Consider the following 12,791-nt stretch of genomic DNA (forward strand, 5'->3'; position numbering starts at 1 on the left):
TGTTGCCAGCTTGCAGGGCAAACTCTCCCATTGAGCAGTAGACTATCAAGGTGACTGCCAATATTACAAGTTATTTCTCGTGTAGGCTGCTATCTTACTCGAAATATAATCAAGTGGGATGGAACAAGTTGGCCACGGTAGCTACCGCAAGCGATATGTGATACAGCTGCCTGGGGAAGCAAAACAGTGGGAAGCACCTCGATACAACCTCGTTACGTTAGCCAACTGGCATATCACGGTGACATCCAGATGGAAACCAATACTATAAGTAGGGCTGTGACGATTATGGAATTTTGGGTAAAGATTAGGCCCAATTGTCGTGCAAATGGACACGGTTATTGTCACATTTGTCATTTTAATAGAAAAACGTATTTAAGCTTTGAATGCATCATAGAAAAGTTGCTATGACATATACAATGAATAAATAACAGCTTTGGTGACACCGCTGTTTCCAAAATAAATGGTTTTGACCGCTTGGAACATTAGGAAATGATGCTTCTCCTCCCAACCGTGCCATTCTGCTCGTAAAATTATTAACAACTTTATCCACTTCTTGTAAAAATTAATAAGTGTTATTGGGTAAACTAGAAATACTAAATACAACGCTGAATCACTCCTTCTCCTGAAAAGAGTAGTAAGACGATTATGCCCAATAAATTGTTAAGTTCACGGTTATTGTCCATAATTGTCGGTTACACGATAAATGTGCCAGCCCTAGCTACAAGTTATTTCTCCTTCGCCCATCGAAACAAACATCACTTTGTTTTACAAGTTTTAACTAGTGCCATGCTGCTATTGTTGCCAGCTAGCCAGCATAAACTAACTAGCTGGGAAGGGCTCATCAGGAGGACTGACTGAACCGAATCCATCCATCTCCACTTGACACAACATACATCAACAATTTGGGCACCAGGCGTGTCCGTATAGCCTCTCCCTAGTCCACCCCGTCTTCCATCTGTTTCCGTAAACAAGCGCTGTAACATGGAAATACAGCCGTGTGGGAACCCTAACCCTATGAAGGTGTGTAGTAGTCTAACCTTTTTGTTTCTTGTAAATGATTTCTTGCTGATCTGAAAGATACGTTCTTATGTTTCCAAAACCATACCGCAAGCGATGCATGTTAATGTTTAGAGGAAGCGTCGTGGCTCAACAAAACTCCCCTGTAAGGAAGATGCCTTCGTCCAATGACTCTTATGTGTAATGTAATGGAACTGAAAGTCATGATCAAGGGCTATTAGCGTCTGTGAATGGAGTATGTACACAGCAGCTTCTTGATTGTCCCAAGAAGCAACAAAATCACGTTATTATTGGGTTATGTAACTAATGCAATGCTGAATGCCCTAGATATTTATGTGGTTGTTTACACCAGTCAAATTCCAATGATCAACGCTCGATGATGAGTTGGTAATTTGAATCCATTTTTTAGTACTAGGGAAAAAAACAAAACGCGCACGCAAGGTGGGCTCCAGGACCGAGTTTGAGAAGCCCTGGTCTGTGGGGTGGCTTGTTGAGCACATTATACATAACATTATACAAACGTCACACAATTGTTACTGAGAGTAATGAAGCAATGTAATGATCCATGGTCAAATAAAGGCAGTGTATTGCACAACATTGAGGTTACAAGGTGATAGGATAATGATGTGTCTCATGAATCAGCTTCACGGTTAGGCGAACGTTCGCTACATCTAAAACTGGGTGACACCCAATTTGACTAGTTCACCATAGTCGGACAGTTTTGATAAACAAGTTATATAATAGTTGGTCTATTGCTTTCTTCATGTGTGGGTCAAAAGCTTTGCAAAAAAAGAGACTACCGTGTTTGCAACAAAGCAAGCTACCTAGGTGTGAAATAGTCTAAACATGTCAATGTCAAATGTGAACAGAATGAGTTAACTACGGAATAAATGTGCAAATATAACTTTAGATAGCAAGCTAATTTATAGCTGCAAAACAGGGGGTAAGTAACTAACGTTAGCTTGTTAGTTAAAAGGCAAGGTTGGTGTCCTTTGCAAGAGAATCACACGCTTATGCTTACTGTAGCTCACCGTTACCTAACATGCTAGCCAGCTAGCTAACGTTAATTTGCTCAGTACTCACCTCGGTCTTGGTAATGCGATGTCTAGCCAGCTTTACAACGGCGAAATTACCCTTTCCCAGAGTACGTTCGATATCGTAGAAGCCCACTCGGACAGGACCCCGGAACATCGGTTTTTGGTGATTGTCAGCCATGACCATGCTGTATTAAATGTGGTTTGGGGTGAGGAGGTAAGGGCTCGCAACTTTAGCCTACAGATATCGAGGAAGGCAAAACAAACCGCCCGCTAAAATGTGTCTATTCAAAATAGACAAAGTACAATTCTCGGTCGCCCTGCCAGTTTGAACGTTAACAACCCTTCAGACCAACGAGACGACAGATGACATTTACGAGTGACACGGGCTGTCACGCCACGTTCTCCAAAACAATAAGGCTATAATATTTCAGCTAGCTATCTCTATTAACTAAAGTACACGAGTTGACTTGCAGGAGGCATCATATTCTCTCGTTGACGTACATTGACGTCAGAGCCATGGGGTATTTGTACAGGGGGCGGGCCTCTGAAGCTGTTCCACGCTTCAGTGCCAATTCATTTCCAAGGCAACCTGACCAACCTCTAACGTCAACCGGTTACATTGCTATTCTGAAATCTGTTAGCTCGCCGCCCTGAGTGGATAGTTGACTTTGAAGTTTGGCTTGCAGGTGCACACATAAAGATTTTGTTACTCAGGGTCAAAGTGCAGGGAATGGACTGTGTGCCTTATTTATGTACATTTATACTAGCAAATTACTCTATGCATGCAAGTTGTTTTGATATGTAAAAGTTGTGTGTGCAGCTGGGCTCTGACTATGGAACATATGCATGTTTATTCACAAAGCAAATTATGCATGCAAGTGATGCAACCACAAATACATCTCAGTACCAGAGACGTCACTACAGACCCTGGTTCGATTCCAGGCTGTATCACAACCGTTGATTGGGAGTGCCATAGGGCGGCGCACAATTGGCCCAGCGTCCGGGTTAGGGTTTGGCCGGGGTAGGCCGTCATTGTAAATACGAATTTGTTCTTAACTGACTTGCCTAGTTAAATAAAGGTTAAATAAAGATGCGTGCCAGGTTTCCCAGCTATGCACAAAACGGCAAACATTCATTTGGATTATGCTGGATGGTGTGTGTTCTGCAATTCAGGTTTGTACATTTTTGATACAGGCTATTATGCCGAATCAATTGGTTTGAGACTAATAAAATAATATAACAGAATATGAGCAAATTATGATCCTTTTTTTAACATACCCGTTGCACATCTAGCGATCAACATAGAATTTGAGTTAAGGTGCTGGAGTTCGAGACCAATGGAAAGACAGTTAAAAGATGACATGAAACAGCACCACCTGCTGGTTAAACAAACAATATGGAAGCCATACGTAAGTACTTTTTGCAATAGTACAGTGAAGTAAGCTATATCTTACCAAAGGTTTTATGACTTAGAAATTGTCTATTTTTCTGTCTTCTTGTACACAAAAACACAATAAAGTCACATTCAAGTAAAACTAACAAAATAAAAACACTTATGCATGTCATTCATAGGCTTTATTTGTAGTCAGAGCAGTGTGCGCGATATTTGATAGGCCTACATGTCCAGCAAGTACATGTTTTGTTAATTAATCTATCGTGACAGCCTTACATGGAAAACTGTTGAGCGCAGCACCCCAAAAGCCTCTGCTGTCACTGCTAGATTTCCTGGATGTGCGAGTTCCAGATGTGCTTCGGCATTTCCTGTCCGACATCCTTCAAGAACACTCAGCTACTTTTTCACAACACTCTAGTCAGCCCCACTTGAATATACAATGTACGCAAAACATATATTTTCTTGATTTTCTTGACAACATTGTGATAAATACAAGTTTATAAGACGAAGACACAGGAATAGGCAAATAAATGAATGCCACACGCTGTTATTCAACCTGGACTTTGGTGTAGCCATGAAAAGGCACATTAAAGACTATATCCAGCCAGCTCAAACTGATGTCATAACAGTGGAGGCTTTGGTAAACATCATTGGGAGGATCATCTCTCGCAGACCATTGCTCAGCAGTATCGTGGGGTCAGACTTCTGTCATCCGAGTTTCCGAAGATATTGTCCTTTTCACTGACATCAGCCTCCACACAGGAAGCCTCAAATGGGTCTTCTTTGTATGGTTAATGGGCATACCCTAAAGCAAACACTTTATAATACCACACAGGATCTGTCCGTCCTGTCTCGCATCACATGATGCCATACAACCCACCAGCAGGATATATGAAAGATGAATGAAGACACCAACAGTCAGATGCCCAGATGGCTCAATGGACATGTGGTAAAGAGAGAGGCACTGCAGGACAGCAACATTATTCATAGATCTCATTCTCCACCCATCCAGTCTCTTTGAGATAGTGCCGACCCTGGTCTTGGCAGGCCTCATAGATGCCATTGGTCACAAAGCCACTCTCTGTCACTGTCTCCTTGTTTGAAACATTCTCGTAATCATCACACTGGGTATGAAGAGAGGAGGCACAGAAGGACATCTTCTTGATTGATTTAGGTGCCATGCTCTCCAGATCGGCTGGTTGAAGCTTGGTGATGTCCTGGTAGGCATAGGGTCCTTGGATGTTGCAGGCCGCTGTGGACATTGTACCCCATTGCTCTTGCTTAGGGTAGCTGTCTGTTTGAGACTTTCTGCTGCATAAAGACAGTCACACTATCAGTTACAGAGGCATGTAGTGAGCCACACACACCTCCAGCATTGCCTACGTCAAATACGGCATTCAGAACCACCTCAAAACAAAACATCTCTTAAGGCCCTCTTATGCTCTGTGACGTCTGATGTTGATTATGTTTCCAAAGCCCTCTTGTGAGCTTCCTCTGTTTTGCCCCTCTTATGTCATTTTTTGAACTTAGAGATTTTTTACACACTTTTAAATAATGTTAAGTGCCCTTGAAAGGTGCCTATCGTACAAAATGTGTTATTGCATGCTATTATTTAATGAAGCAAACAAGTATTACCTTTTGGCCGCCCGTTTATAGCAGAAGACTCCTGTAGCCACAAGCAGCAGCAGTAGAACAGGGATAGTGGCAAATAGAATGTAGGAGACATATATGGCATTATCTGAAAGAGTTACTGCAGGGAGAAAAAGAACATCAGAGGTAAGATAATGGTATTATAGCCTGGTCCCAGATCTGTTTGCGCTATCATGCCAACTCCTTGTCACTCATTGTCAATGACAAGGAGCTGACATGATAGCACAAACAGATCTGGGACCAGGCTAATGGCAGTAAGTTGGCACCTCACTATGAATATTTTTGGAAAAAACGTTGGAAAATAAATGAGGAGATTACTTATTGCATTTGGGACACAATGTACAAGGATCAAACTCGATAGACAGTGCAGATTTTTTACCTGATGATTCAGACAGTCCTATTTTTGTTTTCTCATCACTCACTGTAGCTGACGGGAGGTTTGGCATTAGAGATATAATTGGGGCAACTGGAAAACAGATCATGAACAAAACGTGTAAATAGACAGACACTGTAACAAAACGTGTAAATAGACAGACACTGTAAGTTCGTATGATATCCAAAAACGTCATATTGCCCAAATAAATATGTAGACTAAAAATAAGCAACATTTGTCTTCATCTGAGATGACAGAATGAGCACGTGTGATGCAGAAATGGGTAGACTAGTATAGTATGACTAATATGCAAATTAGCAGCCTACTAGAAATATACTCCTTGGGTTTCAAGCAGCATCACTGGTAATCTATAATTGTACTATAGCCTACTGTAGGCTATAGTACTGTACTGTAGCCTAATGCATTGCCTCTATTATCTGGGAAGAGGATGAATTGAACGGGACTCTGATAAAGTTGTTCTATTTTACCCTCTTCTATTCTATTATATTGTGATTCATAAATCTTGACCACTAGATGTCATCCTATACATAGACACTTCGGCGATTGAGACTGGTGATGTAATAATAATGTTCGAGCTGTTGATCTCAGCATCAACAAATGACTAATCCCAAGGATTCACATATTTGACCTTAACAAAATCTAAATGTTTCTGTTAAAAATGTCAAAACAATGTTTATAAATAGCACTTTTATGTAAGCGTAACTTAGTGAAATCATCACTTACTGTAGGACACAGCCAGGCCTAATTGCTGAACATTAAAGGTAAGGGGAAGATATAATTCACTAAATTGATGGACAAAAATAACCATTAGATCTCTTTTTTTATGCAGACCTTTACCTATATTGAATGGACTCAATCACTGGTCTATGTGTTACGGTAAATGTGTAAAATCAGACCGTCACACTGGTAGGCTAAACGTGTGGAAATGTATAATAGATTTCCTGATTTTACACATTTACCGTAACATATGCACCAACCATATGTTTTGTGGTCCAATGGACTCTAAAATATCAGAGTCAAAATGGTTTTTTTTAGCTGCAGGAGTGGGTTTACCTGTGTATATTGAATTCCACACCACAGTAAACACTGGCAACTTTTCTGTAAGAGAAAGAAAGAGACAATCATCAGCTGCAAATTAATATGGACTATATTGATTCTGAATGATCTTTTTCTCTGGTTCCTTGGTGATAAGCTGGTATTCAATCAAAATCATACCATACAATATTATCTCCTTCAGCGGAGATAAACTACAGGATTGAGATTGGATAAATGTAATGTAACATGGGTCATATTCATTAGTGCACACTGTTGCAAACCGTAACAAAACGTTTTGTCAATGGAAACGAGAGATTATTATTGGACAAATTCAGGTAGTCCCTCCCTTTTTCGGTACCTTTCCTGCCGTTTCCTGTCTATTGAATACAACCCTGGTTTAATCTGTTCATGTCTAAATATGGACACTATCAAGGACACCGGGGCCATGTTCAGAAGGGCACAATGTTGTGGAACGTTCAGATAGAAGAACATGATGTAGAACAAACATAACTCTCTGACATGTAGATTAATGAATCATGTCAGCTCTATTCATGACATTTCTATCTGCAATGTTCCACAGCGTTTCCCTACTCAGAACGTGTCCAGGGTACAGTTCACCTTCAGAATACTTGCAGACGAAATTGTTCTTGGTGTTGCAGTTTTCATCGTTCCACTGGAACATGAAGCGCCCACCTTCGTCAGGGAGGGCAGAGGGCTGGTGGTACAGCACCACACACATCTCGTTGCCACACGATGGCTCGTCCCAATGCCAGTTTCTGCAATGAGCGTGTTTTCCATAGGTCAACAACCCTATCAGAAATTCTCTTATAGTCAACATCATGCTTCTAAAAATGGACGCTCATCCTACTGATACCCAGTTTTGGGGAGTAGTGAACTACATGTAGTTCTGCTAGTAATTTAACTACATTTTGCAGTAGCTTGGTGGCATTTGAACTAAATTCAAATCAAAGTAGAGTTTTCAGTAGTTAATTACTTTTTTTGCCATGTAGTGGTGTAGCTAACTACTGGAACTACACACTATTCTTTTTTGCAAAATAAAATAAAATAAAATATGGGTGAAATCGGCAATCATTTCCTTTATTTTTCGGCCTCAGGCCTGCCTAATTCTCACTTGAAAGATTTATTTTGTGATTAATAGGATAAATGACACATTCTGTTAAAATCTGACTACAGTGATCTGTTATTGCAATTTGTCGTCTTGTGACACTTCGGATTTACATATGATAATGGTCCGGTGTGGCTCAGTTGGTAGAGCATGGCACTTGCAACGCCAGGGTTGTGGGTTCAATTCCCACGGGGGGACCAGGGTTCAATTCCCACGGGGGGACCAGGATGAATATGTATGAACTTTGTAAGTCGCTCTGGATAAGAGCGTCTGCTAAATGACTTAAATGTAAATGTAAATAATTTTTCACGAAGTAGTTTGGATGTAGGGAACTACTTTTTCAAAGTAAACTATGTTTTTTTAAGGGTAGCTTTAGTGTAGCTTAACTTCTGCCAGTGTGAAGTAATTAGTACCTTGGTAAACTATATTTTCAGAATAGCTCCCTCAACACTGCCGACACCACAACATTCATGGTTATTAACATTTTACAGATAAAATAGCAATGACCCTCAAAGCATGTAGACACCAACATATGTTAATCTACGATGCTCTTTGATGACTCTCAGACTATTGTGAGTCATGTGAGGTATCTCTATGGCACTGTATTGTCCTGTGGTGTGCATGGCAACCGCTGCAGGGATCTCCTAGACATTTTACTACAGGGATCTCCTAGACTTGAAACCAAAGTAAAACACAAGGACACCTGAATCTGGCCTTGCTGCCATCCAGCCAGTAGTACTGCGAAGGGCAGCCTATGGTAGTCATCCGGTGGCGTGGGCTTCTGTTCAGCCCGATCCAGAAGTCCCCATCAGTGGCCTGCAACTGCTGGATGAACCTCTCGACCAGGTGCTGCTCATTGTCAGTCTCGATACTGAGGATCTCCCCCCCATCCGTTCTGCAGGCCTGGCTGGCATCATTGAAGGTCACCCTCCGCCGTGGGTCCTGGAAGTAGTTGATCCTGTAGCAGGGTCGCTCTGTGCCACGTCGGCAAATCCTCTGGCCTACAGTGCATCGCATTGGAAAATAAGAAATTGCAAATCAAGAATGCAAATCAAATTGCAAATCAAATGCAAATCAAAGCATGGCTAATCAAGATTGGCAAATCAGAATGGTAATTAATTGGAATAATGTTGCAAGTGGTTTTGCAAGATGTGAGTACATATGGCACACGTATTAGCCTACATGAATTACATGATAATAGGCCTATGTGCAAGATCTCTTGATTTTATGTTGGCCTATTGCCATAAGCTTAAGAAATGTTTTATTGTTTTTCATAAGCGCTTGCATGTAACACTATGAATAGGCTGCATGTTATTATTTATTTATTATTACTCTCTTATTTTCTTTATTATTAGGGCCTTTATTAATAATGTTGCGAACCACAGTGATTAAGCTTTATGTAATATGGCCCACCTTGACTTTGAGCGTTGATTTTTGCACCACCTTTAGGCCATTGAATACCACATTGGTCTTGTAAATATGTAGCCTACTTGGGAGCACAATACCCCATCTCAAAACGAATCATATTTTTTCCGACACATCTCAAAACGAATCATATTTTTTCCGACACACAAACCAAAATGAAAAGCCTGCCCTGGACAATGTAAAGGCCTATTGAAGTGAAATTTCGCAGTTACTGTTTTTTCCATGTAGCCTCCTAAAGCACCCGACTTTGAGCGACGTTTGAAGTTTCTATTTAAACGTTTTAGTCGTCCAAAATCTTTCTTCTTTCGTTAGGCACTAAAGAAACATTTTTTTTTTCGCACAATCAACAGGACGCAATATTTTCATGCATTAGATCACTTTGGTTAATCATACCGTTACTTTTTTGACAACGGGCTTTGACAAGTTTGAAATTTTTTCCCTGTAAACACTCACCATTGAGTTCAAATTGGGTGAATCCTGGTTGGCAGAAAACGGCGAGAACAATACCGAGCAGTTTAATAAAATCCATTTCTTCATCTTCACTAAAGCGTTCGCGTGAATTCGAGCAAATCCGTGGCTACTCGTCAAAGCCTGAGAGAGGGAAACAATCGGATATGGTCACATCAGAATTAGGTCGAAGTGTTTTTGTAGGATCCGGTTTTTAAACCCCTCGTACTGCGGATGGCCTTTGATTTTGTGTAAGTCCATCCAAGATAAAAGTTTAAAGGAGGAATGCTTCTCATATCTTGCTATGTTTTTTTGCACTCATATAAAGGCATAATGACATTAGGCTACTCCATGCTGTACCCACACAATAATCAAAGTCACATATATTTGATAGGAATGGGAGAGAGACTGGAATGAAGGGATGTCTTTGTATGGTATGTTATACTGAGTGAGAGAAACATACATAGGATTGAACAAGTGTATAGTAAATATTTTCAATTTCACATACATACACACGCGCCCATGCACGTGCACGTGCACACACACACACACACACACACACACACACACACACACACACACACACACACACACACACACACACACACACACACACACACACTACTTTAATTGAATATCAATCATTCATATGCAAAAGTTCCTGCTATTATAGCCTAGATCTACTGTGTGCTAGGGGAAAGATCTGACCACCGGGGTGGGAAATAAGAAATAGTTGATAGAAAAATGTGTCATTAATTATGTACATGGTGAAGCATTAATCTTGGGATTGTGTTCTTCCACTTGAGGAAATTATGAAATTCTAGGCCCGGGTGGCGGGTGCGTATTTAGCAAGGCCTTTGCAGTCACTTTTCTTTGTGGACTGCCCTGCAAAGATCCATTGTACTGTAGCTACTATATATTTTGCTCACTTTACCGTTTGCTCTAGTGGTTGCTGAGCCATGGAAAACTTTGGTGAGACTTTGGGAAATGTTCAAATGTTCTAGGCAGCAAACTCCAGACAATGCAAGAAAATGGTGAGCGTTTTTTGTTGTTGTGAGGTTACTATGTGATGACCAATGTAACCAGATAACAACAGCCCTGAAATCTGTATCCACATAATTTACACATGGTCAGTCAGTAAAAAAGCCTGTTTTACGCCAGAGCAGATCTGAGATATAATTGAGTGCTGATGCTCATCTGGTAGTCTCAGAGAGCCAACATCAGTCACCTCAGACTCTACCATAATAACACATTTGGTTGTATGCTGTGGCCTAGGCTACATGGGAAAGGGTTGGCTAACTTGGCAACAAACGGCAGAGGGTTGCCAGGTATGTTAAACCTGGAAACCCTAATTACCCCTATAGTGAACAGTTTTCAGTTAGTGTTTTGACTTTCACTATCAGAAACGGAAAAGTCCAGGACCTGCGTTTATAAGGCGTCTAGAGTAAGAGTGCTGATCTAGGATCAGATTGAATTGCTATTGAGGAGAGTTGATCACGGTGAGAGGTCATGGGCTCAGAGGAGTGTGCAAAGCATTGGCCCCTAACAGGAAGCCAGAAAGGAGGAAAGGGAACAGCTGTTATTTCAACACTATATTTCCTGTCCCAGTTCCTTCTCGTTTGTTTTTCAGGCACTTCCACTCATTTCCCTTTCTCTCTAGAAAAATGTAAATAAGTATTTTTCACATTTTTTATGGTGAAAAGGATTGTAGATTTGATGAAACTATGCATAGGCCTAATGAAGAATATGAAGAAAAATGTAGAGGCTTAAAAAGGCTTAAAACAGAGTAATCAATAACAGTATTATACACATGACATGCAGCAAATAGAACCCTCATCTCTCAACTAATAATATTAGTTACACATAATGTAGTCAGAACATAGTTCTGTGCAATATTGTCAATGAGCGATTATGCCCAAGCAGAATCAGGAAACATGCTTTCTCATACCATAAACAGCATTGTCGGTGTCCTGGAAAAACCTATTTATTTTTAATTTAAAAAAGAAATACATTGATGTTCAGATATATTTCCATGTAAGATTTTTGAATGACCTAGACTCATTTTATGCAAAATAAATTACAAATATACATATATATTTTCATCTACATCTAAATTAGCAAAAAATGTGATACAAGATTTTTCCAGGAAGCAGACAGCATGTAAACAGAAAAGACTAGCCTATTTGGCCCAGCACACACAGTAGTAGTCAGCCACAAGTAAATCAGCCACAAGACCGAGACTCATTGGCCTCTCTTCTATCAGTTATCAGCAGATGGTAAACCCTGCAACACATGTTTTCTGGGAGCAAATGAAGAGCTCAGACAAGCTGGGCTGTGTTCCATAACACAGGCATTTTATGTGAGGCACTTTTGTGCTGTCTGGCTGGCTCTGGGCCAGAGGTTCACTACTCGTCTTCCTGGAATGTAACGCTCTATCATGTCCCTTTATTAGTGACACAAGTCTTGGCCCCAAGAGAGGGTCGTAACCTGCATCGCGGAATGCCTGGACACAGTCCTTAGCCTTGGTATATTGGTCATATACCACAAACCCCAGAGGTGCCTTATTGCTTTTATAAACTGGTTACCAATGTAATTAGAGCAGTAAAAATACATGTTTTGTGATACCTCTGGTATACAGTCTGATATACCACAGCTGTCAGCCAATCAGCATTCAGGGCTCGAACGACCCAGTTTAAAATACTAAATAGGGTCTTACTGAAAGGTAATGAAAGTCTATGATTTGGAACAGGCATTTTATTTATTTTTTATAATCAGATTTAAATTTTTGGGTATTTCCAAATAATAAGAGGAACATCCACTGAGTGCACAAAACATTAGGAACACCTTCCTAATATTGAGTTGCATCCCGTTTGCCCTCAGAACAGCCTCAATTCGTCGGGGCATGGACTCTATAAGGTGTCGAAAGCATTCCACAGGGATGCTGGCCCATGTTGACTCCAATGCTTCCCCCAGTTGGATGTCAAGTTGGGTGGATGTCCTTTGGGTGCTGGACCATTCTTGATACACAAGGGAAACTGTTGAGTATGAAAAACCCAGCTGTGTTGCAGTTCTTGCACCTGACACCTACTGACATACCCTGTTCAAAGGCACTTCAGTCTTTTATCTTGTCCATTCACCATCTGAATGGCACACATACACAATCCAAGTCTCAATTGTCTCAAGGCTTAAAAATCCTCATTCAACCTGTCTCATCCCCTTCATCTACAGTGATTGAAAATGATGAATAAGGGATCATAGCTTTCAAAT

The 12,791-nt window shown here is 40.7% G+C and overlaps 2 protein-coding genes across 3 annotated transcripts in view; both read right to left on the reverse strand.

Moving 5' to 3' along the window:
* The window catches only part of LOC139549200 (serine/threonine-protein kinase SIK2-like), a 60,298-nt gene extending 57,759 nt beyond the window's left edge, over positions 1-2,539 (reverse strand). The window contains 1 exon segment of the mRNA XM_071359411.1: positions 2,101-2,539. Within this exon segment, the coding sequence (XP_071215512.1) occupies positions 2,101-2,238 (138 nt within the window). The 5' untranslated portion in view covers positions 2,239-2,539.
* Positions 2,540-3,614: 1,075 nt separating this feature from the next.
* On the reverse strand, positions 3,615-9,710 carry LOC139549201 (layilin-like). Of its 2 annotated transcripts, none has more exons than XM_071359413.1 (7): positions 9,531-9,710; positions 8,356-8,653; positions 7,145-7,302; positions 6,545-6,589; positions 5,477-5,563; positions 5,083-5,197; positions 3,615-4,755 (listed from the first exon to the last, which is right to left on the reverse strand). In XM_071359413.1, the coding sequence occupies exons 1-7, from the start codon at positions 9,604-9,606 to the stop codon at positions 4,428-4,430; spliced, it is 1,107 nt and encodes a 368-aa protein (XP_071215514.1). In that variant the 5' UTR covers positions 9,607-9,710; the 3' UTR covers positions 3,615-4,427. The 2 variants fall into 2 exon arrangements, with proteins under 2 accessions (XP_071215514.1, XP_071215513.1); XM_071359412.1 differs by having other exon boundaries at positions 3,615-4,758; positions 9,531-9,709.
* Positions 9,711-12,791: the final 3,081 nt, after the last annotated feature.

Source organism: Salvelinus alpinus, chromosome 22 (genome assembly GCF_045679555.1).
Source record: "Salvelinus alpinus chromosome 22, SLU_Salpinus.1, whole genome shotgun sequence".
NCBI classification, from domain to species: Eukaryota; Metazoa; Chordata; class Actinopteri; order Salmoniformes; family Salmonidae; genus Salvelinus; species Salvelinus alpinus.

Coding starts and splice junctions, on each gene's coding strand:
- LOC139549201 (XM_071359412.1), bottom strand. CDS start 9,606: ATGGATTTTATTAAACTGCTCGGTATTGTTCTCGCCGTTTTCTGCCAA. Junction 5,564..6,544: donor GTGGAATTCAATATACACAG/GTAAACCCACTC, acceptor TCTGTTTTCCAG/TTGCCCCAATTATATCTCTA. Junction 4,759..5,082: donor TATAAACGGGCGGCCAAAAG/GTAATACTTGTT, acceptor GTCTTTATGCAG/CAGAAAGTCTCAAACAGACA.